Here is a 26,378-nt window from a genome sequence, read left to right on the forward strand (position 1 = left end):
AATGAGTTTAGAGCAGTTTTGAATCTCAAGACGACGCAGATTCGAGGGTAGACCACCTTCAGGAAACGACTCCACCTCTGGACAATCAATGTTACACAACCCTTCCAGAGATGGAAGGAGGTTAGCCATTTGCTCAGGCAGGTTCTCTAATTTCTTGCAACCGGAAACTATAAGACTAGTTAGATTGGGAGCATGCAATCCGCCATTAGGGAAAGATATGAACTTGAGGCAACCTCTGATGCATAGACCAAATGGACATGTTAGGCCGTGTTGGTATTGCAGCCCATCTGAGACCGTCAGAGATTCTAGACTTTCACACTCTTCAAACTGGAGATATTTGAGGTTGGGAAAGAAATCCAGGGGAAAGAACATTAGTGAACCCCCACAACTTTTTGATATGGAAACCATATGAAGAGACGTTTTGACTGAGTCATGGTGCATTGGGAATTCTAAATTCTCACAATTACGGATTTCCAGGTTAGCGGGGAGACATCCTGCAGGCAAGGATATAGGCAAAGAACAATCACTGATAGATAGATTGTGAAGACGACAATTTTGGCTCTCTCTTAATGCCTTCACCAATGTTTCTACACCTCTACCTCCTCCAATACTAATTGATTCCACAGTTTGTGGCAGTTCCTGTAGCTCTAGTTGTTCACACTTGCTTAACTCCAAGTGACGGATAGCCGGAGTCCTTGGGAGTGATGAAACAAGAACCTCATTGCCACTGCTAGAACATATAATTCGAAGCTTTGTTAGACATGGCAGGTTTACAGGCCAATCAACAGACCTTAACCTGTCACACCCAAGTATTTCAAGTTCTTGGAGTTTAGGGAAGATTTCACCATCGTCAACTCCAACTGAACACCATTCTTCCCAGGCTGCCAAATTAAAGTACGCAAAAATTCCAGTGATGCAAATGCCTTTCTCACAGAATTAGAACCATTAATCCCGTAAAACTCTGCACCCACAGTCACCACTCCATTAAGTTCATCAATATACAGAGTTTTGAGGGAGGGTAGCTGTCCAAGTGGTGGCAAGCACTTGCAATATTTACACATGCAATATTTACACTTGTCAAAGCAAAGCTTAGATAAAGCACATTTTACATATCCATACATAAAAAATATCAAGGATCTATGTATATATGTAATATAAATATGCATGAAAGTAATGTTACTAACCTACAAGGCATGTGCATTATCTTCCAATGATGCGATCACCATCGATGTCAATCCTGAAGATGTTAGAGATAATGTTCCAATCTTGTCCTTTGTCAATCTGGCATCTTTCTTTGAGGATTGGACATTCCTGGATATCTAAATAAGCAAGAGAGGTAGGAAAGTCTTGTTGTGGCAGATCGTGTAATTGAGGGCATCTCCATATGCGTAGATTTTTGAGAGAGGTGAGCTGTTTAAGCTCCTCCAGCCTTTTAGGATGTGGAAATCCACATATCCATAAAACAGTGAGACTTGTAGGCGGCAAGCCTTCCTCTGGAAACGATTCCACATTTCCAAATTCATCTACGATTGTAAAGCTTGTTAGAGATTGGAATGTTTGCAAATTCCACTTCATTCTCTGTGCTATCAATTTACTGCAGTTTGCTAGCCAAAGTTCCATCAGAGTAGATGGGAGACCGCTTTCAGGAAATGACTCCAGCTCAGGAAAATCACCGATCCGCAAGCATTTCAGAGATGAAAGGACGTTAGACATTTGTTCAAGAAGCTTCTTTAGTTTCTTGCAACCATGAAGTACGAGAATACTAAGATTGGGGGCATGCCACCTGTCACTGGGAAAAGATGTGAACATAGAGATTATAGGCTGGGATGTTGGCCTGACGAGACTGAGAGAGATTCTAGTTTTCACATTCTTGAAAACGGAGACTGTCAAGGTTGGGAAAGAAATGCAGAGGAAAGGATACCAGCGAACCACCATAACTTCTTGTGAAAACACTTTGAAGGGGCAAGGTTTTGAGTGAGTTTTCTTGGTGCCTTAGGAATTCTAATTTCTAACAGTTCTTGATTTTTAGCTATGTCAGGGTACTAGGCAGACCTCCTGTTGGCAATGTAGTTGGGGATGAGCAATTGTGGATATGTAGACGTTGAAGATTAGGATGACTACCACTTTGGCTTTTCTTTAATATCTTCATCAATGATTCTGCACCATTACACCCTCCAACTTTAATTGATTGCACTATTTGTGACAACTCTTCTAGCTTCAGCTTTTCACACTTGCCTAACTTCAACATAAGGAGAGCTGGAGTCCTTGGAAGTGACGAAACAATACCCACACTACTTCCTTCAATTATAAGCTTTGTTAAACATGGTAGTTTTCTTGGTCAATCAACTGTCGTCAGCTTATCACAGTTAATTATTCGGAGTTCTTGCAGCTTATGGAAAACTTCACCACCTTCTTCAACTTCAATGGAAGACCATTTTTTCCATGCTGACATATTACTGAAACTTAAGATTCTCAATGATGCAAACGGCTTTCTCACAGAATTATTAGAAGAATTGAACCCGTAAAACTCAGCACCCACATTCACCACCCTATTTAGTCCATGAATTTCAAGAGTTTCAGGGATGGTAGCTGTCCAAGTGGTGGCAAACTATTGCAATACTTGCAATTCTCAAGTCTTAGAAACCATATATTGGAGAATGTATGACCCCCTAACCAATCTGGGAATGATGTACCTCCATATCCATGGACAGTAAGCCTTTTCAAGTTTGTATGAGGTAATAGGTTGTCGAGTACATGTCTGTCATGTTTTCGATCTTTATCATCGCCTTTCCAGTCCAAACGCAGTGCTTCAAGATGCTTCTTGTCCACCAACTTGGCATCTGATGCATCACTTGCTTTTGCAACATTCTCTAAATTCTGAAGACAAAGTTGCCCTTGAAGATCGGAAAGCTCCCTCAACTCTCCTATGTTGGTCACATTATCTTTTCCGACAATGTAATCAGTCAACGTTTGGAGACTTTTCAATTTACTCATTTGCCTTGGCATCTCTACCAATCTACGACACCCAGTAATGTCAAGATATCATAAGTTAATAAGATGATGCATATTTTCAGGCAATTCAATGAGATAGGAACACCCAAGTAAATTTAATACTTGTAAATTATACAATTTACCCACAGATTTTGGCAGTCTTTCAATTCTAGTGTGGCTGAGCCTAAGGAAGCGAAGATGCTTTAGCTCACCAATTGATTCAGACAATTCCTTCACAGTTACACAACCATGAAATGATAATACTCTTAAATACCTCAAGTTTAATATTATAGGATTCACTACTTCATTAGATAAGTATCTATGTGAAGTCGGAAATAGTGGGAAAATGGTACGCAAATGGGTTGCTTCAGTAATAATAGAATCATATCTCATTGGCGAATCCAAATATCTAACAGAAGCATGATGCACATTCACAATGGCATCTTTTGGGCTGTCATCTTGTAATATAATACAATATCCCCTGGATACATATTTGGCTAAATCATGAACAAGATCATGCATGCCAAATAATTCTTGTCCACTAGATCTTTGGAAAAATGATGTTGAAACTAACTCATTGGAATATTCATCACCTACATCTTCCATTCTCTTATTTATTTTTGATTACTGCAACAGATTTTCTGCCATCCAGAATAAGATCACTCTGCCTTTTGCAAATTTGTAGCCCTTGGGGAATAATGAACAAAAAGCAAAACATCGTTTTAGTTGTGAGGGAAGGTAGTGATAACTTAGCATCAAAGCTGGTAGAATTTTGCTCTCTTTATATGAGAAATCCCAAATGTCACTCTTTAATATTCTTTCCCATTCACTAACATCTTCTTTGGAGTGCAAAAGGCCTCCAGGTGTTTTTGCCGCTAAGGCCAAGCCATTGCATTTATCAATAATTTGTTTACCAATTGTTTCCAGGACTTTACATACACTAGAATCATCTCTAATATTGTCAAAAGCATGCTTTTTAAACAGTCACCAACAATCTTCATCTTTCAATTGCTTAAGCTGATAATGAGTTGGAATGGTGCTCATGATCTTCGCAACCTTTTCAGTGCGTGTTGTTACAATAATCTTACTTCCTCGAGCCCCATATTTGAAAGGCATACTCATGTTCTTCCAATCAACATAATCCTCATTCCACACATCGTCTAAAACAATTAAGAATTTCTTTCCCATTAGCCTCTCTTTCAACTCAGTTTGAAGCGAATCCAAATTTCTCTTATCGTAAGGAAGAGAATGAGACTTAGGCACTGCAGAAAGGACTGTTCCTGTTACCCTGAAAATATCAAACTCCTTAGAAACAAAAACCCATGACTTGAGGTTAAAGTGATTCTAAACTTTGTGATTGTTGTATACTGATTGAGCAAGGGTGGTTTTGCCAATACCATCCATGCCTACTATTGGAATTACAGACACCTTATTGCTACCCTTATCATCATCTTTAAGTAACAACTTAATTGTGGCTTCCTTATCCCCATCTCTACCATAGAACTCTGATTCTTCTATCAAAGATATTGTTGGTGGTCTTGGTGATGGTTTTTCACCGACACCCTTATTAGTAAGACCAAGGATATTTATGCTTTTTTCAAAAACTTTAAAGCTTCTAAGAATCTTCTCCAGTTTGTTCTTCATATCTCGATTATATGATCTACGAGAAATGGAAAAGGAGTTGAAGAACTTACTTCTTTTGGAATTTCTTGAACCTGAAGCTTCCAACTTGGATTGCAAAGCATGAGTTGCAATCTCATCCAAGAGATCGTCTGCTTCATAGGAAGCAGCTTCAAGCTCATCCAGCCACTGCTTGATGTTTGGGTTTGTGATTTGCTTCTCCTCTGCATCATCAAGCATAGCATTAACAGCTAATAGCACAATCTTTAAACTGTTTATGAGCTCATCACTAAGTTTGTTTCCTCGAAAACAGTCCACCACCTCACGAGAAGCCAGCCTATCAAACAACACCTGAAGGGTAGCAGAGAGAAGAGCTCCACCCACCAATTCTGCAGCCATGTTTTCTTCAGAATCTGTGCAGCAGGGAGTTCAAAAAGCTTATTAGATCTTGCACGCATGGGAAAGAGATGGAGAAGAAAGTTAAATGGAATGGCTTGAAGCAGTAGATAATAGGTCTTCATTCACGTTGATTTTTTTTTTTTTTTTTTGATGAAAGGGTTGGTGGAAATTGAATTGGATTGGTTGGTCAACAACACAATTATTCAACGGAACAAGTTTCAAGGTGCACTGTTTCTAGCCGCAAGATAAAGTCATCTAATTTACACTTTCCACTTTCTTTTCTCTATTTCACCATGGTTATCTGGAAAATCCCTTTGGACAATTATTTTCAAATTTAGAATCATGCAAATTTTCTAATAATTTTGGCCAAATTAGTCGTATATACTGTCAAAAAGTAGAATAAAGTTTTAATAGGATAATTTCTGAACAAATGTTTAGGTTTAATTTTATCTAATTTATCTATCAAAATGCATATTTTGACTCAACTTTAAAAAAATAAAAGTTCAGAAGCATTACGAAATTTTTGGTATCATAGAGAAAGAGTACAAAAAAATAGTATGATTGAGAGGGATAAAATGTAGTTACCTTTGATTTTATTACTTATTTATTTATTTTTGGTTAGATAAGTTTAAGGTTTACTCTCAATGAATTTGTAGAGCAGGAAGAGGTTGAGAACAGAAAACTATATTAAATTTGTTAATTTCAAGTCTATGGATTGATTTTTTTTCTCTTTTAAATTTCTCGCCTGCTCTTTATATAACTAATAGTGGGTGGACTTTGGATTTCATTCGTTGGTTGGTCAGTCATTGTGGCGGACCTCACACGGCTAATAATCTTTTTTTCTTTTAAGAAAAAAAAAACAGTATTAGAAGGAAACTTTCAACTTGAACTAATTTTATTAATGCAAAAATAAAAGCTTTTAATTTGTGTTTTTTCTTTATTTTTCTGTTACGTTCTATCTTAAAAAGAAATTAAGATGATATACAATGATAATCAACACCCTCTTCTTTTGTCTTTCTTTCATACGAAACTATTTATTTGGCCATTACATTAGAGATTAAAAAAAATAATAACCAAATAAAGATTTACTATTTTATTGTGTTTCTTTGTGAAGCAGCTCATGAGGACTACAGAACTTAACTGTCTACACTGAATATTTCCTACCTTTAAATAGACATACATTTGAATGTCCTTAATTCTTCTTTCAATCTTTCTATACTATAGCCTCTGATATTCTGATTTTCAATATCCTCTGTTATAAAAATTAATTTTTAAATTACTACATCCATAGCTACTAAGATAAGAATGAACTAAAGTCTTTAAATCATCATTAATATCCATGATAAATGTAAATGTAAAACTAATAATTCTAAATACAACACCATAATTAGAAATAACTAGTATTTGCAAATGTAGCATGCACAAATATCTAAATTTCCCAAACAAGTAAACTCAGAATTTGAAAATTTTATTTGCACTTGTTGCCATCTTGCAGGATTTGTGAACACATGAACCCAAAATAAATGAGGAAGAGCATGAAGGAAGACAAAAGCTTTGTTGTGAATTCTCATCCAATATGTCTTCTGCAACATTCCATATTCCTGCAAAAATAAATTTATTTAATATATACAAGACCTCAAAAAGGAATAAACGTGATGGCCTCCCAAACCATCATATCAAATGCTTGATGCTCTACATCCTATGCAATATATATAGGCAGCATTTCTTGACCCTGTAATAACATGCAGTTTGCCGTCTGATATTTAGACCTTCAATTTTGGACTAAACAGCTCAATATTGCTATCATTATCTAAGCTAAACTTTAGTGCTGTTGATTGATTTTCCTAAACTATTTAATGAAATCAATAATTCCATAAACTTGTTTACACTTCTATTCCATTCATACTTAAACAAAGGAAAGGTACCTTCAATTCTAACTAGAAAATGGGGATATATGTAAATAGCTCACTCCCTTTTTTTTTTCTTTTTTTTTTTTAATAAATAAAATAATTAAACAGCCAACAAAAAAGATACTGGACTACATAAATGAAATAGCATACATTTATAAAGGTACCGCACCAAGAATTGAATGGATGTTTAAGGAGTTTGAACCTACAAATATGCCTTAGGATTAAGAATTCAATCATAATGATGCCCTCAATCTATTTATCAATCAGAAAAATATTGGTTAGAGCACGTTTTATATATCCAGATCTCAAAAATATCAACAATATTTGTAAGAAAATAAATAAATATATAAGCCAATGGTATCACCTTCTTTAGTTATATATAAAACTGTGATGTTGTTAAACTTCTAACAGAAAAGATGACTATCCGAAGAGCAGACAATGAAGAGACATCCTAACTATGAAGAAAGTTGGAAAACCATATTGTTCAAACCTCAATAATATTAAAGAAAATTTTAACATTGACATGCAAATTGAAGTTGCACTAATAGGGAAAGGATTGACAATGATTGGAATTTTTTAATATATAGCTTAGTATAAATGTAGATAATGCCACAAGAACAAAGCAGTTAAAACAAATTAAAAAAAAAAGGGTAAATTTCGGAATAAGAAAGACGTCGGTGAATTTTCTGGGGTTTATGCATGCATGCACTCACAAAACAATTGAATATTCGAGAAATAAGCACAAGTGGGACAACAAATTCAAGATATTGTTACGTACCAACCTACCAGGAATGTAAAGAGTAGTCAGTTGCATATATCTGATCAAATGAGCTTAAGATCGATATAGATGCCGGGAATGTGAGAAATCTTGTTCCATTCTTTCCCTTTATCCCTCTGACACCTTTCTTCCAGGATTGGACATTTGTAGATATGTAAAGCAGTAAGAGATGAATGCAGCTTTTGTTGTGGCAGATTCTGTAATTCAGGGCACGACTTGATTTCTAGAAATGTAAGAGAAGTAAGTTGTTGAAGCTCCTTTATGTCCAGCCTTTTAAGACTTGCAAATCCACCCATCGTAAGATGGGTAAGAGTTGAAGGCAGCAGCCCCTCCTCTGGAAACGATTCCACGCCTTCACCTTCTATGATTTCAAAGTATTTAAAAGCTTGGAGCTTTTGTAAATTCCACTTGGATCGCTGTGCAATGGGTTTAGAGCAGTTTTTAATGAAAAGATAATGTTAGAGTTAGTGACCCGAATTCTTGTTGACCCGACCCAAAAAGCTCGCGGTGCGACCCATTTGGTGAAACTAATTTTGGAGAAAAATTTGGGGTTTTGGGGTTTTTCGGCTGTAATTGGGGTTTTTAGGATATCGCGCAATTTTGCTCACCTTTGTACCAATTTTTCGATATTGGATTTGCTTCTCCCTGCCCGTGGTTTTTCCCGTCAAGGGTTTCCATGTAAATTGTGTGTTTGTTCTTCGCTTTTTTTTTGTTTCCGTTGCTAGTTATTTTACTCCCAATTCCGTAACAAGTGGTATCAGAGCCGCGTCGATCTATTTGGGAATTTTTTTTTTTTCTTTCGATCATGGCAACAAAGTTCGACATTGAGAAATTTAAGCGCAACATGAGTTTCTCCATGTGGCAAGTCAAGATGAAGGCGATTTTGACACAGAACGGTTTACACAAGGCGTTGGTTGGCAAGGAGCAGATGCCGTCTTCGTGGGATGCCGAAAAGAAAGCCGAGGTTGATGAGCGTGCCCTATCCACCATTCAGCTATGCTTGTCCAATGAAGTTTTGAGGGAGGTCCTTGATCAGAAGACAACAAAGGACTTATGGGACAAGTTGGAATCTTTGTACATCACAAAGAATCTCACAACGAAACTGATTGCGAAGCACCGTCTATACACCCTTTCTATGATTGAAGGTACATCTATTAAAACACACATAGATGACTTTTCTACTATTTTGTTGGATCTGGCGAACATGGACATTAAATATGATGATGAAGATCAGGCCCTAATGCTACTGCGTTCCTTACCTCCGTCGTATAAAAATTTTAGGGAGACTTTGATTTACAGTAGTAAAACCCTAAAATTGGAGGACGTGAAAGCTTCTTTGTATTCTAAGGAGTTGTTTGATAAGGAGTTGACCAGCAGTTCGGATAACAATAATTTTGGGAGTTCCGAAGGAGAGGGTTTGATTGTTAGAGGTAGAACATCATCTAGAGATCAAAATGACAATGGTGGTAGTCGGCCAAGATCGAAGTCAAGGTTCAGAAACCTTATTTGTCACTACTGTAAGAAAAAATTGCACATCAAAACTGAATGTCGTAAGCTTCAGAATAAAAATAATGAAAAGAGTAAGGAACATGCCGAAGCCAGTGTCGCACATGAGGAAATTGAAGATGGAGATGTTTATTCAGTGGCTGAGGATAGTTCGGGCAAGCAGGGACGGATTTTGAATTCAGCCTGTTCGTTTCACATCTGTCTCCATAGGGATTGGTTCTCTTCTTATGTTCCGGTGGATAAAGGTGTTGTGCTGATGGGAGATGATCATCCTTGCTGTGTCATCGGCATTGGAACTGTAAGGGTGAAGATGCATGATGGAATTATCAGAACACTATCTGAGGTACTTCACGTTTCAGATATGTCTAAAAATTTAATTTCTTTATCTGCTTTGGACAAGTCTGGTTGTTCTTTTTCTGGTGGAGGTGGAGTTTTGAGGGTTCTGAAGGGTGCTTTGGTGGTGATGAAAGCTAGCCTGGTTGGTACATTATACAGGCTACAGGGTTCTGTGGTAATGGGGTCGGCTGCTGTTTCAGTGTCCATGTCAGATTCGGATGTTACTCGTTTGTGGCATATGAGATTGGGCCATATGAGTGAGAAAGGTTTGGCGATGTTGAGCAAACGGAGTTTGCTTGGTGATCGGAGTATCTCGAAGTTGGAGTTTTGTGAACATTGTGTGTTTGGGAAGCAGAAGAGAGTTAGCTTTAGTACTGGAATTCACAAAACCAAAGGTACTCTAGACTACATTCATTCAGATCTTTGGGGACCCGCACGTACTGCTTCAAGGGTGGTGGCAGATATATGTTGACCTTCATTGATGATTTCTCCAGGAAGGTCTGGGTATATTTTTTGAAGCACAAGAATGACGTATTTGCTATCTTCAAGCAATGGAAAGCTTTGGTAGAGAAGTAGACGAAAAGAAGGATGAAGCGCCTTCGTACAGATAATGGATTGGAGTTCTGTGATGGTGTTTTCAATGAGTTTTGTAGAAACGAAGGGATCGTTAGACATCTCACAGTTAGAGGAACTCTGCAGCAAAATGGTGTGGCTGAGCGGATGAACAGAACTCTTATGGAGAAAGTCCGATGCATGCTGTCGAATTCTGGGTTAGCACAGGACTTTTGGGCAGAAGTAGCTGCTACAGCTTGCTACTTGGTGAATCGTTCTCCATCGGCAGCAATCGATTGCAAGACTCCTGAAGAGGTATGGTCTGGAAAACCTGCTAATTATTTAGATTTGAAGGTATTTGGATGCCCTGCCTATGTTCATGTTAATGATGGTAAGCTTGAGCCTAGATCGAAGAAGGGCATATTTCTTGGTTACCCGCAGGGTGTAAAAGGATATAGAGTTTGGCTTCCTGATCCAAAGTCATCTAAGGTTGTGATTAGCAGGGATGTTGTGTTTGATGAGATGGCAATGCTGCATCCAAAAAAGGAGCTCGTTGTTTCAGACAGTGTGCCAAAGCAGGTGGAGTTTAGGGTGGAGGAAGTAAGTACTTCACAGAATGGTTCAATTTCAGGCCCATTTGAGACACCCACTCATGTGGAAGAAGAGAGAATTGAGGAGGTGCAGGAGCATTCGATTGCCAAGGATAAACCTCGCAGGGAGATCAAGAAGCCCTCTAGTTTAGCTGACTATGTCACTTTTGCTTGTGTTGCAGCACAGGAGATCGAGAGTCCCAGTGATCCTTGCAACTATTATGAAGCCAATTCATGTGAGGATTATGCAAAGTGGTTAATTGCTATGCAGGAAGAGGTGGAGTCGCTTCATAAGAACCACACTTGGGAGTTGGCATTACCTCCAGAGGGTAAGAAGATTGTGGGATGCAAGTGGGTCTACAAAAAGAAAGAAGGCATTTCTTTTTTGAAGATGTGAGGTACAAAGCACGTTTAGTAGCGAAGGGGTATTCACAGGTACAGGGAGTTGATTTTAATGATATATTTTCCCCTGTCGTTAAACATACTTCTATTCGTGCTTTGTTAGCGCTAGTTGCTATGCATGATTTAGAGTTGGAGCAACTAGATGTGAAGACCGCTTTCTTGCATGGTGAGCTTGAGGAGACAATTTATATGCAGCAACCCGAAGGTTTCGAGGTTGAAGGAAAAGAGGATCATGTGTGTTTGTTGAAAAGGTCCTTGTATGGTTTGAAGCAATCCCCTCGTCAGTGGTACAAGCGGTTTGATGGGTTTATGGTTAGCCATGGCTATTCTAGAAGCCAATATGATAGCTGTGTGTATTTTAGGAAGTTGGAAGATGGCTCATTTATCTATTTGTTGCTTTATGTTGATGATATGCTGATAGTGGCCAAGAAGAAATCCGATATCAACAGATTGAAAGCAGAATTGAGTGGTGAGTTTGAGATGAAAGATTTGGGAGCAGCAAAGAAGATTCTTGGTATGGAGATTGAGAGAGATAGATCTGCAGGTAAACTTTTCTTGACTAAAAGATCTTTTGTTGAGAAAGTTCTGGAGCGTTTTGGAATGAAGAACGCTAAACCTGTAAGTACTCCATTAGCTACTCATTTTAGATTGTCTGCTGATATGTCACCACAGTCGGATAGAGATATTGAGTATATGTCACATGTTCCTTATTCTAGTGCTGTTGGTAGTTTGATGTATGCTATGGTGTGTACCCGTCCTGACATTGCACATGCTGTTAGTGTTGTGAGCCGGTATATGGCTAATCCTGGCAAACAACACTGGCAAGCTGTCAAGTGGATCCTAAGGTATTTGAGAGGCACTACTAACACTTGTTTAGAGTTTGGTGGAAGTAAGGAGGGTGTAAGTGGATATGTTGATGCAGATTTTGCTGGGGACCTTGATAGAAGGAGGTCCACTACTGGTTATGTATTTACTCTTGGAGATACTTCTATCAATTGGAAGTCTGTTTTACAAGGAACAATTGCACTATCAACTACAGAAGCTGAATATATGGCTATAGCTGAAGCGGTGAAAGAAGCTATTTGGTTAAGGGCGTTGATAGGTGAGTTGAGCTCTGAGCAGGAGAGTACGATCATCAATTGTGATAGTCAGAGCGCTATCTATCTCACTAAGGATCAGATGTTTCACGAGAGGACAAAACATATAGATGTTTGGTATCATTTTGTACGTGATGTTATTGCTTGTGGAGATATTGTTGTCAGCAAGGTGAGTACTCATGATAATCCTGCTGACATGATGACCAAGGCACTTCCAGTAGCCAAGTTTGAGCATTGCTTGGACTTGGTTGGTGTTTGTTGTTGAGCTTTGCCTTTAGGGGCTTTTGTGGAAGAGGATGGCAACTTTTATCGAAGATTGGAGTTTTGTATGTTTTTTTCATTCCTTATATGGAATTCGTGTCAAGGTGGAGATTGTTAGAGTTAGTGACCCGAATTCTTGTTGACCCGACCCGAAAAGCTCGCGGTGCGACCCATTTGGTGAAACTAATTTTGGAGAAAAATTTGGGGCTCTGTGGTACGGACCTGTTCAATTTTAAGGTGTCTTCCGTACAATATATTTTTTTATGCTTTTGGGGTTTTTAGGATATCACGCAATTTTGCTCACCTTTGTACCAATTTTTCGATATTGGATTTGCTTCTCCCTGCCCGTGGTTTTTCCCGTCAAGGGTTTCCACGTAAATTGTGTGTTTGTTCTTCGCTTTTTTTTTGTTTCCGTTGCTAGTTATTTTTCTCCCAATTCCGTAACAGATAACACAGATTAGAGGGTAGACCACCTTCAGGAAATGACTCCACCTCTGGACAATCAGCGATCCACAAATGTTTCAGAGATGGAAGGAGTTTAGCCATTTGCTCAGGCAACTCCTTTAATTTCTTGCAATCTCGAACTGAAAGACGAGTTAAATTGGGAGCATGCAATCCGCCATTAGGAAAAGATATGAACTTGAGGCAACGTTCGATCCACAGAGAAGATAGACATATTAGGCCATGCTAGTATGGCAGCCCATCTGAGACTATCAGAGATTCTAGATTTTCACACTCTTCAAAACAGAGATAATTGAGGCTGGGAAAGAAATCCAGGGGAAAGAATATAAGTGAACCCCCGCAACTTTTTGATATGGAAACCTTTGAAGAGACGTTTTGAGTGAGTCATGGTGCATTGGGAATTCTAATTTCTCACAATTATTGATTCGCAGTTTTGTCAGGGTAGCAGGGAGACACCCTGTAGGCAAGGATATAGGCAAAGAACAATGATGGATACATAGGCTTTGAAGACTACAAGTTTGGCTCTCTCTTAATGCCTTCATCAATGATTCTACACCTCTACATCCTCCAACCTAATCGTTTCCACTGTTTGTGGCAATCCCCGTACCTCTAGTTGTTCACACTTGCTTAAATTCAAGTGACGGATAGCCGGAGTCCTTGGGAGTGATGAAACAAGAACCTCACTGCCACTGCTAGAACATTTAATTTGAAGCTTTGTTAGACATGGCAGGTTTACAGGCCAATCAACAGACCTTAACCTGTCACACCTAACTATTTCAAGTTCTTGGAGTTTAGGGAAGATTTCACCATCGTCAACTCCAACTGAACACCATTCTTCCCAGGCTGCCAAATTACAGAAACGCAAAAATTTCAGTGATGCAAATGCCTTTCTCACAGAATTAGAACCATTAATCCCATAAAACTCTGCACCCACAGTCACCACTCCACTAAGTCCGACAATATACAAAGTTTTGAGGAAGGGTAGCTGTCCAAGTGGTGGCAAGCACTTGCAATATTTACACTCGCCAAGTTGTATATAGACTGTATTGCAGAATGATACATCACCTAACCAGTTTGGGAATGAAGGACCTCCATATCCATATATGCAAAGCATTTTCAAATTCGTGTGAGGCAATAGATTTTTAAGTACTTCTTCGTCATGATTTGAATCATTAGAATTGCCATTCCAAAGCAACTGCAACGCCTCAAGATTGTTTTTGTCCATCAACTTGGCTTCCAATGCATCCTCAGCACTTGGGACATTCTGTAAATTTCTAATGTGAAGTTCTCCATGGAGATCTGAAAGCTCCCTCAACTCTCCTATCTTGGTCTTATTATCTTTTCCCACAACAAAATATCTCAACGTCTGGAGACTCTTCAATTTATTCAGTTGTCTTGGCATCTCTACTAAATTAAAACAATGACTGATATCAAGATGCCTCAAGTTGATAAGATGATGCATATCTTCAGGCAACTCAATGAGTTCATGACACATTGATAAATTTAAAATTTGTAAATTGTACAACTTACACATAGAATTGGGCAATCTTTTGATTGAAGTTTGAGAGAGATTAAGGAAACGAAGATGCTTTAGTTTACCAATTGATTCACTTAACTGCCTCAAATTTATACAACCAAACAATGATAATACTCTCAAACAGCTCAACTTCAAAATTACGTTGTTCACTACTTCATTGAATAAGTTGCAAAATGAATAAATGTCTAATGGTAAAAGTGTGCGCAAATGAATTGATTCAGAAATAGTACCAAATCTCTGTGAGGAAACAAATGTTGCAACACCTAGATGACGCACCCTCAATGCCTTTTCATTTGAGTTGCCATCTTCTAATGCAAAACAATATTCCCCGGATACATATCTCGCTAAATCATGAACAAGATCATGCATCACAAAGAAAGATTTTTCCACTTCAAATGCGTATTTCGAGGAAGATACACTAACTTTACTTGATCTTTGGAAAAATGATGTTAACACTAACTCGTTAAAATATTCATCACCTATATCTTCCATTCTCTTATCTCTTTTTGATTGACGCAAAAGATTTTCTGCCATCCACAATAAAACCAATTCATGCTTCTGGAATTCATAGTCCTTGGGGAACATTGAACAAAAAGCAAAACATCGCTTTAGGTGTGATGGAAGGTAGTTGTAGCTTAACAACAAAGCTGGTAGAATTTTAGTCTCTTTATATGAAAGATCCCAAATCTCACTCTTTAATACTCTTTCCCATTCATTGATATCTTCTTTAGAGCGCAAGAGGCCTCCAAGTGATTTTGCAGCTAAGGGCAAGCCATTGCATTTCTTGGCAATTCCTCGACCAATTTTTTCCAGAACTTGACATACACCAGAATCTCTAATTTTGTCAAATGCATGCTTTTCAAACAGTTTCCAGCAATCTTCATCTTTCAAGTGCTCAAGATGATAATGAGTTGGAATAGTGCCTGTGATGTCTGCAACTTTTTCATTGCGTGTTGTTACAATAATCTTACATCCTTGAGCCCCATAATTAAAAGGTGTACACATTTTCTTCCAATCAATATAATCCTCATTCCACACATCGTCTAAAACAATTAAGAATTTTTTTCCGGTTAGCCCCTCTTTCAACTTAGTTTGAAGCAAATCCAAGTTTGAGTCATCATAAGAATGAGAATGAGACTTAGTTATAGCACAGAGGACTGTCTTCGTTACCTTGCAAATGTCAAACTCTTCAGAAACACAAACCCATGATTTGAAGTTAAAGTGCTTCTCAACTGCATGATCGTTGTATACTGATTGAGCAAGGGTGGTTTTGCCAATGCCACCCATGCCTACTATTGGAATCACAGACACCTTATTCCTACCCTCATGATCATCATCTGTAAGCAACAACTTGATTATGGCCTCCTTATCAGCATCTCTACCGTAGACCTCAGATTCTTCTGTCAAAGATGTGGTCGGTGGTCTTGGTGATGGTTTTTCGCCAACACCCTTTATAAGACCAAGCACATATATTCGTTCTTCAAGAAATTTCAACCTTTGAAGAATCTCCTCCAGCTTTTTCTTCATATCTCGATCATATGAACGGACAGAAATGGAAATAGAATGTTTGAATAACTTACTTGCTTTGGACGACTTTGTTGATTCAGCTTTTAATCTAGATTGCAAAGCATGAGTTTCAATCTCATCCAACAGATCGTCTGCATCGTAAGAAACATTTTCAAGCTCGTCCAGCCACTGCTTGATGTTTGGGTTGGTGTTTTGCTTCACCGCTGCGTCATCGAGCACAGAATTAACAGCTGATAGGACAGTCTTCAAATTGTTGGTCAGCTGATCACTGAGTTTCTTTCCCCGCAGGTAGTCCACCACCTCACGACGAGCCAGCCTATCAAACACCACCTGGAGGGTAGCAGAAAGAAGAGCCCCACCCACCAATTCAACAGCCATGTTTACTTCAGAATTTGCAATCCACAAAGAGATTGATCAAAGAAAGCAAATGGCAATGGAGAGAACAGAGCGCTAGATCTGGTCGGCTAAAGTCAACCTATTGAGTTGCTTCTAGTTTTTCGCTTTACTTCATACACAACAATTGGTGGGTGGACTTCGGATCAGCTCATTGGTTGGATCAGTCATTGTGGTGGACCTCACAAGGCGAATAATTTTTCATAAAACACAAAGAAACACAACTATTAGAAGGAACCTTTCAACTTGTATTAATCTATTGATCTAAAATAAAGTTTTAAACTTGGATTTTCTTCTTAATTTTCTCTGTTTTATATTAATATCCTAGTAGAAGGTGATATGTGATATGATGACCATAATATGAAAACACTAATTTGGCCATTACGGAAGAGGAACAAAAAATAAAATAAAATAAATAAATAGTAAAAAATCACCATTTTAATCCTTGGGGTCTTCTAAATGTAAATATCAACAGGAGAATCACACAAAAAGAAATCTGGTGGAAAAACTGTTTTCTGGTTTTAAAATTTGTTACATGATAAAATAAATTCTGTTTTTTAAATCAGAAAAATAGTTCTTTTAGTACATTACAGATCATGCTCCAAAATTGCAAAGTTATAAACCAAAAACCAAATATCGTGTAACTTACGTTTTTCCAATGGAAAATGCTTTATATCTTTTGAACTTTTTTCCTGAACAAAATAAATAAATAAATATATAAATGTTACATTGCTTTTAAAGTTCTGCTAAGCTTGCATACAAATATGTATTTATTGGACACTGAGAAAGGCAAACAGAAGCTGAAAATTTTGATTTGAGAAACTGGAAATTTCTTTTTTCCAGGCATGGCAATAATTGTAGGTCCTTTACTGTGGGCCTTGCGAAGTTTCACCTAACTTTCCTCATATAGGACAAAAAGGTGTGGTCAATCTCCCAACAATTTCATACTCAGAAAGGATATAATTTTCCGAGTGGTCTATGCACTCCAATTCGGAATAATCTAAAAAGAAGCTCCAAACACTAACATAAAAAGTTCAAAGTGAAGATTCATTTCATTTTCAGAAAGAGAAAGCAGGCTAAGTTTAGTTTCTGTAAACTCAAGTTTTGTTCAAAGTGAAGAAAATCTTTTTTCTTCAAAACCTTTTTCTTTTCACTTTGTCAAAATTCTAATATGATCCAAACAAATGGTCAATGCAAAAGCAAATCCTTCCGCGCAGCTTCTCTTGCAACTTCAGTAATGCTCATCCAGAGCGTCGTAAGAAACTTCTTACCCCCCCACCTCCACATGTTTCTCTTCTCCGCTGTGAAAACCCTTTCTCGATGTTTCTCTTCCCAACTTACTGTTGTTGTAGAGGAATTTCAAGGCTATTGCATAAAACAAATTTTGAGGCTTCAGAAATCTACTTAGGTTCTAAATCAAAACCATCAGTAAGCAGAGTAAAAGTCAAAAAGAGCAAGAAGGAAGCAAATTTAGCGGCTAATACAGATATTGGCCACCACACAAGTTCAAGCAGAAACGTAAATAAATAATCAAAACATGGGGGATCTCAACTCCTCTCTGAGATCAGATGTGGGCTACTTTGAGCAGAGTTTTCACAAGAAACACAATAAGACAAGGTATTTGGATCATACTTTCCATGGATATTAGAAAAAACAATGGCCATTAGAGAAGAGAGAAAAACAGTGAATTTCTACAGTGCTAGTGGAGGAACTTGGTGCTTTGAAGAAGTCCATCTTAATCACCCAATAACTTTCAAGAGTCTTGAAATAGATTCCAAGACCAAGAAGGATTTTTTAGAGGACTTGGACAACTTTCATGAATGGGAAGGAATACTACAAGAAAACTGGGAAAGCTTGGAAAAGAGGCTGCTAGTTATATGGTCCAACAGGAACTGGCAAGACAAGCTTGATAGTAGCCATATCCAATTGTCTTAAAGTTTGACATCTACAACTTGGATTTAACAGATATTCAAAGCGACATCCATCCCAGATTTTTTGCTTATTAGGATGTCTAGCCGAGCAATAATTGTAACCATGGACTTAGATAACTCTATAGTTACAAAACTAGGATCCACCAGATGATCAAATGTTAAGACAAACCCAAACACAAGGATATAATAATTATAACACTGTCAGGACAGCTGAATTTCATGGATGGAATTTACTCATGCCGTGGAGAAGAGAGAATGTGGAGCCAATGCAATCAGCTCAACATAGCATAGCAAACAGAGAAAAAGATCTTGCAAACACAATAATTTAGAGGATCAACATGCATATTCTACTTTGTTTGGGGGAAAAAAAAAGAAAATACATTCCTATTCGTGTGTGTGTGTGTGTGTGGGTGTGTGTATACATATATATAAAATATTGGACTATCTAATACAATTTTATTCATGTATACGCGTAAAACATTTAGGACTATCCTGGATATTAAAAACCAAAAGTAACAACCACATCTATTAAACTAAAACCTGAAGAGAAGTTTCTTAACCATCAAACATATTGAATTGTAGATCTTGAAAAGAAAAAAAATAACATATTAAAATGGCTTAGCAGAAGGAACATATATGGCAGAAAAGTGAAGACATTTGGTAATTTCCAGCAAGACATAAGAGGAGTCACAAAGAGCAAGGGAAGTATTTTACATCAAAATAAAAGGCAGAAGAGAGACGGTAAAAGCAGAGCACTGAAGCAGAAACAGACACTCCTCTGTTTTTGCAATGGAGGAAAAAAAAGGGAATCTGTGTGCAGGTAAAATGTTTAGGTATATTTTAATTTTTTTTTCCCTTGTTTTTCTTATTTGATATCAGAGATGGGAGGATTCAAACTCCAGACCCTGGTCAGATAAAATAGTAAAAATCTTTACAACGAGGCTATGACAATGAAATCTTTCCAAAATATCTGCACTAAAAGGGGTTAAAAGATACAAAAATACACTATCTACGACAATGAGGCTGAGGCACATAACCCATGAAACGGGCTCAAGGTTGATATAAATGGTGGGGATGTGAGAAATCTTATTCCAGTCTTCCCGTTTATCCCTCTTGCACCTTTCTTCCAAGATTGGACATTTATAGATACTTAAAGAATCTCTCTTCTGGCAGATTTCTTAATTGAGGGCATGACTTGATTCCTAGACATTGAAGAGAGCTGATTTGTTGAAGGCCCTTTATTTTCACCCTCTCAAGACTTGCAATTCCAGAGATGTTAAGAACAGTAAGAGTGGAAGGCAGCAAACCATCCTCTGGAAACGATTCCACACCAGCACCTCCAAATTCATCTCTAATTATTAACTGTTTAAGAGCATGGAGTTTTTGCAAATTCCACTTCTTTCTGTTTGCAATGAGTTTACAGCAGTTTAAAACTTCAAGTTTAATCAGATTAGAGGGTAAACCACCCTCAGGAAATGACTCCAGCTCTTGGCAAAATGAGATGTACAGGGTTTTCAAAGATGGAAAGAGGTTAGACATTTCCTCAGGCAGCACCTCTAGCTTCTTGTAGGCTCCAACTGCAAAACCAGCCAGACTGGGGGCATGGAAACCTCTTTCAGAAAAATATATGAAATTGGGGCAGTTCACAATTTGCAAGTGACTAGAGACTCGAGGTTCTAACATAGCAGTCCATTCGACACTGTCGAGATTCTAGATGTTCACACCTTTCAATATAAGGAATTTTGAGGCTAGGAAAGAAATCCAGGGGAAAGAAGACAAATGTTTTAACACAACTGTTTGATATTAAAACATTTTGAAGGAATGTTTTGAGCGAGCGGTGAAATAGGAATTTTAATTTCTCACAGTCCTCGATTTCTAGTTCTGTCAAGGTAGTTGGCAGACATCCTGCAGGCAAGGATATAGGCATGGAACATTTACTAATATATAGCTTTTGAAGACAAGAAGTTTGGCTCTCTCTTAATGCTTCTACCAATGATTCTACACCATGACATCCGTCAATTCTATGTGATTCCACTGTTGGTTAGGTTGCTGCAGCTGTGGTTCTTCACACTTGTCTAACTTCAAGTCTTGGATAGCTGAAGTCCTTGGGAGTGATGAAACTAGAACCTTGCTTCCATCAAGTATAAGCTTAGCTGAACATGGAACGGTGTGAGGCAAATCAGCAGTATTTAGCCTGCCACAGATATATATTTCAGTTTGCTGAAGCCTAGGGAAAACTTCACCATCTTCAGCTTCAATTGAAGACCATTCTTCCCATGCTAACATCTCACTGAAACTTAAGAATTCCAGTGATGCAAATAGCTTTCTCATGGAATTAGATGCACTGAACCCATAAAACTCAGCACCGTCACTCAGCACTTCACATAAGTCCGTAAATATAGAGAGTTTTGAGGGAGGGTAGCTGTCCGAATAGTGGTAAACAGTTGCAGAACTTACAATTGTCAAGTCTTATAATTAATATGTTGCAGAATGAAGGATCCCCTAACCAATTTGGGCATGTTCTACCTCCATATCCATAAATGGAAAGAATTTTCAAGTTTGTGCAAGGCAATAGCTCTTTAAGTATTTCTCTGTCATGTTTTGAATCATTAGTATGGCCTTTCCAAGACAAACATAATGCTTCAAGACAATTCTTGTCCACCAATTCAGTTTCTGATGCATCCTTAACACTTGCAACCTTCTGTAAATTCTCAAGTGAAAGTTCTCTCCATGGAAATCTGAAAGCTCTCTCAATCCTAGTATTTTGGTCCCGTTATCTTTTCCCACAATGGAAGTGCTCAATGTTTGGAGATTTGTCAGTTTATTTATTTGACTCAGCATCTCCATATCCTTATCACTTTCACTGATATCAAAATGTCGCAAGTTAATGAGATGATGCATATCTTTAGAAAACTCAATGAGGTAACTACACCTAGAAAAATTTAATACTTAAAAAGATTGTATAACATACAGGTTCTGGCAAACTTTCGATTGAAGTTCTAGAGAGGTCAGGGAAGGGAAGAAGCTTTAGTTCACCAATCAATTCAGACATGTGCTTCAAATTTTCACAACAAAGCAATGATAATGCTCTGAAATACCTCAACTTCAATATAATATTATTCACTAATTCATTAGTTAAGGTTCAAAATGAATATTCAGATAATGGTAAAAAGGTATGCAAGCAAGCTGCTTCAGAAATAGAATTAAACCTCTTCAAGGTAATAGACATTGAAACAACTAGATGGCGCACCTTCATCATGTCTTCCTTGGAGTTGGCCTCTTCAAATGTAAAACAATATTCCCTGAATACATATTTGGCCAACTCATAAACAAGATTATGCATGACGAAGCAAGATTCTTGTGCACTACTCGATCTTTGGAAAAAAAAAATCTAGACACCAACTCATTAAAACATTCATCTCCTATATCTTCCATTCTCTTATTTCTCCTTGCTCGTTGCAAAAGATTTTCTTTCATCCATGATAAGACCATTTGCTACCTTTGAAATTTGTAGTCCTTGGGGAATATTGAACAGAAAGCAAAGCACCGCTTTAGGTGTGAAGGAAGACAATGGTAACTTAACCTCAAAGCTGGTAGAATATTGCTCTCATTATCTAAGAAATGCCGAATCTCCTTCACTGATATTCTTTTCCATTTTGCAACATCTAGTCTATAGCACAAGACACCTCCAAGTGTTTTTACAGCTAAGGGCAAGCCCTTGCACTTTTCAGAAACTCTTCTACCAATTGTTACCAAGTCTGGATATGCATTTAAATCTTCGTTGTCAAATGCATGCTTGGCAAACAGTTGCCAACAATCTTCATCTCTTAAGTGCTCAAGATAATAGATGGGAGCAATGTGCATGATATGTGCGGCAGTTTTATTGCGTGTTGTCATAGGAATCTTGCTTCATTGAGCCCCATATTTAAAAGTCTACTCATGTTCTCCCAATTAACATAATTTTCATTCCACATATTGTCTAGAACAATCAAGAATTCACTTTCCATCAACCTCTCTTTCAACGTAGTTTGAAGTCAATCTAAGTATTATCATAAGAATGATAGAGGGACTTAGTCATGCACAAAGGATTCTTTTTGTTATCTTACAAATATCAAACTTAACAGAAAAATAAATCCATGATTTGAGCTTAAATTGCTTGTCAACTTTGTGATCATTGTACACTGATTCAGCAAGGGTGGTTTTGCAAACACCACCCATACCTATTATTGGAATTACGGACCTTATTGCTACATCATCCGTTCTTCAAGAAATTTCAACCTTCCAAGAACCAGCTCCAGCTTGTTCTTCACATCTCGTTCATTATTCAAATTGAAAGAAGTTGAAATGAAGTTCAATAACTTACTTGATTTTGTTTTTTATCCAACTTCGATCTTGGATTGCAAAGCATGAGTTGTAGTTTCATCCAAGAGATCATTTGCATCATAGGAAGCATCTATAAGCTCGTCCAGCCACTGCTAGACATTTGGATTTGTGATTTGCTTCTCCTCTGCATCATCAAGCACGGCATCAACAGCCGATAGAAGAGTCTTCAAATTGTTTATGAGCTTGTCCCCGAGTTTCTTTCCACACAGGCAATCCACCACATCACCACAAGCCAGTCTATCAAACAGAACATCAAAGATAGCAGAAAGAAGAGCTTCACCTACCAATTCGGCAGCCATGTTTGTCTTCAGAATGAATATGCACAGCAGTGAGAGATTGAAAACAGAAAGCAAATGGCAATGCAAAGAGAAAACCACTAGCATTTGATTTGCTATTACAACTCAATGGATTGATTTGGTTTTCTTACTTAGTTTTTGTGTCTTACTTATCATACCACAAATGGGTAGTTGGACTTTGTAATTCAATGGTTTGGATGGTCATCGTGGTGTACCTCAACTATTTGAAACACAACTATTAGGAGGAAAATTTCAACTTGTATTAGTTTATCGATGCAAAACAAAGTTTATCGATGCAAAAACAAAGTGTTTAATTCGTGTTTTGTGTTTGACATTCTACAACCATGATATATAGAGAACATGGAACGCACTAGCAAGTTACAAAACTGGGATTCACCTAAGAGTATCAAACACAGAAACTAAGGAAAAAATGAAACCTTACCATTCTAAGGGCTATTGGATTTAGTGGATGGACTTCAACTATCTGGGTCTTTACCATCAAAGGGGTTGATAGAAGTTGAGGTCATTGTTAGTGTAGAAGTGGTTGAGAAGTTGGATGAAAATTAGAGATCCTCAACTCTCTCTTTCAAGGCCTTCAAGCTTCCTTCACAGTGACAGTAACAGAATCCAACACCATTCCAACTTGAAATGACAAAAATACCTGCGGCTTCAGACCTCGCAGGTATCGGGTCGGGTTCATATTTGTCATTAACTTCTAGAAAAATATTAAGTATAGGACTATTTTTTCTTTCTCTTTTTTTTTAATAGAAATTAAAAAAGAAGAGTACATGAATCTTATAAATGGTCTAACATTTGTTTAAAAAGATAAATAAATAAATTTTTTTAACAAGTAAAGCTTGAAACTCAGGATCCTTTTGGTTAAAAGAATGATGCTTTCAAATTGGGGAATTTGGCCCAATGCCCCTTTAGGGATGAGCTTCACAATTTTTACCGTTTCATTTGCTATCTTTTTTTTTTTCTATCCTTTCAATTTTTAATAATTCCAAAATACCTTTATATCCAAATTAAATATTTTTACTTTTTTTTATTTTATGTTATTTCTTTCTTTTCTTCATCCGACTGTTCTCTTATCCTTCATCACCCTTCCCTAAAGCTGGCTCATCTCTTCTCATTCATCCATCAAGCTTTCTTCACTTCGTTGCCCTTTTACCAAACAGCCCCGTTTCGTCTCTCCGGTCATCAAAATTCCATACAAAGAAAGAAATTGATTGTTTGGAATTCGAAATTAGGATATTGTGAAGAAGGAGGACGTGGATTTTATAAACCATAAAGAAACACAATTATTAGAAGGAATACTTTCAACTTGTATTAATCTATTGATCCAAAGGAAAATTTTAAACTTGGGTTTTCTTCTTAATTTTCTCTGTTTATATTAATATCTTAGTAGATGAGGATATGTGATATGATGATCATAATATGAAATTACTAATTAGGCAGTTACAGAAGAGGAAAAAAATAGTTAAGATTCACTATTTCAATCCTTAGGGTCTTTTAAATGTAAATATCAACCGAATAATCGCACAAAAAGAAATCTGGTGGAAAAACTATTTTCTTTTTTAAAAAACTGTTACATTATAAAATAAATTATATTTTTTAAATCAGAAAAATAGTTCTTTTAGTACATCACTGAACATGCTCCAAGGTTGCAAAGTTATGAAGAAAAAAACAAATATCGAGTAATTCAAGTTTTTCCAATGTAAAATGCTTTAGATCTTTTGAACGTTTTTACTGAACAAAATAAATATATATACATAAATGTTACATAGCGTTTAAAATTCTGCTAACCTTGCTTACAAAAATGTATTTATTGGATACCTAGAAAGGCAAACCGAAGCTGAAAATTTTGGTGTAAGAAACTGGAAATTCCTTTTTGCAGGCATGGCAAGAATTGTAGGTCCTTAGCTGTGGGCCTTGAGAAGTTTCACCTAACTTTCCTCATATAGGACAAATAGATGTGGTCAATCCCTCAACATTTTCATGCTCAGAAAGGATATAATTTCCAGAGTAAATTGGTCTATTCACTCCAGTTTGGAATAATCTAAAAAGAAGCTCCGAACACTACTTAACAAAACGGTTCAAAGCGAAGATTCACTTCATTTGCAGAAAGAGAAAGCAGGCTAAGTTTAGTTTCTCTAAACTTATTTCTCAAACAAACAATACAAGAAAACCGTTTTTCTTCAAAACCCTTTTCATTTCACTTTGTCAAAATTCTAATATGATCCAAACAAATGGTCAATGCGTAAGCAATTCTTTCCACAGCAGCTTCTCTTGCAGCTTCAGTAATGCTTATCCAGAGCATTGTGAGAGACTTCTTACCCCCGCAACTCCACAGCTCTCTCTTCTCCATTGTGAAAACCCTTTCTCGATGTTTCTCTTCCCAACTTACTGTCGCTGTAGAGGAATTTCAAGGCTATTGCATGAAACAAATTTTTGACTTCAGAAATCTACTTAGGTTCTAAATCAAACCCATACGTAAGAAGAGTTAAAAGTAAAAAAGAGCAAGAAGGAAGCAAATTTAGCGATTAATATAGACACAAATGAAAAGTTTTTTAATTTTTTGAGAATGTAGAATTCAAATGGACATTGTTCACCACACAAGTTCAAGCAGCAATGAAAATATATAATCAAAACATGGGGGATCTCAACTCCTCTCTGAGATCAAAAGTGGGATACTTTGAGCTGAGTTTTCACAAGAAACACAAAAGACAAAGTATTTGGATGATACTTTCCATACATATTAGAAAAGCAACGGCCATCAGAGAAGAGAGAAAAACAGCGAATTTCAACAGTGGTGATGGAGGAACTTGGTGCTATGAAGAAGTCTATCTTAATCACCCAATAACTTTCAAGAGCCTTGCAATAGATTCCAAGGTCGAGAAGGATTTTCTGGAGGATTTGGACAAGTTCATGAATGAGAAGGAATACCCCAAGAAAACTGAGAAAGCTTGGAAACGAGGTTACTTGTTATATGGTCCAACAGGAACTGGCAAGCAAGCTTGAGAGCAGCAATATCCAATTGTCTTAAAGTTTGACATCTACAACTTGGATTTAACAGATATTCAAAGCGATTTCAACTTCAATTGAAAACATTCTTCCCATGTAACATCTCCCTGAAACTTAAGAATTCCAGTGATGCAAATGGCTTTCTCATAGAATTAGATGCACTAAACCCCATAAAACTCAGCACCCACAGTCACCACTCCACTTAAGTCCATAAATATAACGAGTTTTGAGGGAGGGTAGCTGTCCAAGTGGTGGTAAACAGTTGCAGAACTTACAGTTCTCAATTCTTATAATTAATATGTTGCAGAATGAACGATCCCCCAACCAATTTGGAAATGTTGCACCTCCATATCCATAAAAAAGGAAAGAATTTTCAAGTTTGT

At 37.3% G+C, this 26,378-nt stretch overlaps 6 protein-coding genes and 1 long non-coding RNA gene across 8 annotated transcripts in view; all 7 read right to left on the bottom strand.

Annotated features, from left to right (window-relative positions):
* Positions 1-2,338: 2,338 nt before the first annotated feature.
* Positions 2,339-3,597, bottom strand: LOC132800246 (putative disease resistance protein At3g14460). Its single transcript, XM_060813508.1, has 3 exons — positions 3,128-3,597; positions 2,694-3,016; positions 2,339-2,589 (listed from the first exon to the last, which is right to left on the bottom strand). Exons 1-3 carry the CDS (start codon positions 3,595-3,597, stop codon positions 2,339-2,341), a joined length of 1,044 nt encoding a protein of 347 aa, XP_060669491.1.
* Positions 3,598-3,975: 378 nt separating this feature from the next.
* LOC132800247 (putative disease resistance RPP13-like protein 1) lies at positions 3,976-5,010 on the bottom strand. The gene is made up of 2 exons (XM_060813509.1): positions 4,360-5,010; positions 3,976-4,296 (listed from the first exon to the last, which is right to left on the bottom strand). Exons 1-2 carry the CDS (start codon positions 5,008-5,010, stop codon positions 3,976-3,978), a joined length of 972 nt encoding a protein of 323 aa, XP_060669492.1.
* A 1,306-nt stretch (positions 5,011-6,316) lies between these two features.
* Positions 6,317-8,148, bottom strand: LOC132800326 (uncharacterized). Its single transcript, XR_009635357.1, has 2 exons — positions 7,699-8,148; positions 6,317-6,611 (listed from the first exon to the last, which is right to left on the bottom strand). It is a non-coding gene; the product is annotated as an uncharacterized LOC132800326 (long non-coding RNA).
* Positions 8,149-12,893: 4,745 nt separating this feature from the next.
* The window catches only part of LOC132800324 (putative disease resistance RPP13-like protein 1), a 54,729-nt gene continuing 41,244 nt past the window's right edge, over positions 12,894-26,378 (bottom strand). The window contains exons 1-2 of one of the 2 annotated variants that reach the window (XM_060813735.1): positions 16,022-20,357; positions 12,894-15,919 (exon numbers count right to left, since the gene is read on the bottom strand). In XM_060813735.1, coding sequence (XP_060669718.1) covers positions 13,455-15,919; positions 16,022-16,346 — 2,790 coding nt within the window. In that variant the 5' untranslated portion in view covers positions 16,347-20,357 and the 3' untranslated portion in view covers positions 12,894-13,454. Of the gene's footprint in view, positions 20,358-26,378 lie in introns of those variants that run through there. The other variant, XM_060813734.1, reaches the window with a different exon arrangement.
* On the bottom strand, positions 19,433-19,975 carry LOC112493197 (putative disease resistance protein At3g14460). The gene has a single exon (XM_048462712.2). It carries the CDS (start codon positions 19,973-19,975, stop codon positions 19,433-19,435), a length of 543 nt encoding a protein of 180 aa, XP_048318669.2.
* LOC125418653 (putative disease resistance protein RGA1) lies at positions 20,291-22,156 on the bottom strand. The gene is made up of 5 exons (XM_060813510.1): positions 21,876-22,156; positions 21,543-21,594; positions 21,264-21,347; positions 20,800-20,993; positions 20,291-20,714 (listed from the first exon to the last, which is right to left on the bottom strand). Exons 1-5 carry the CDS (start codon positions 22,154-22,156, stop codon positions 20,291-20,293), a joined length of 1,035 nt encoding a protein of 344 aa, XP_060669493.1.
* LOC132800325 (putative disease resistance RPP13-like protein 1) lies at positions 22,194-23,640 on the bottom strand. Its single transcript, XM_060813736.1, has 2 exons — positions 23,414-23,640; positions 22,194-22,980 (listed from the first exon to the last, which is right to left on the bottom strand). The coding sequence occupies exons 1-2, from the start codon at positions 23,468-23,470 to the stop codon at positions 22,768-22,770; spliced, it is 270 nt and encodes an 89-aa protein (XP_060669719.1). The 5' UTR covers positions 23,471-23,640; the 3' UTR covers positions 22,194-22,767.

Source organism: Ziziphus jujuba, chromosome 12 (assembly GCF_031755915.1).
Source record: "Ziziphus jujuba cultivar Dongzao chromosome 12, ASM3175591v1".
Lineage (NCBI taxonomy): Eukaryota > Viridiplantae > Streptophyta > Magnoliopsida > Rosales > Rhamnaceae > Ziziphus > Ziziphus jujuba.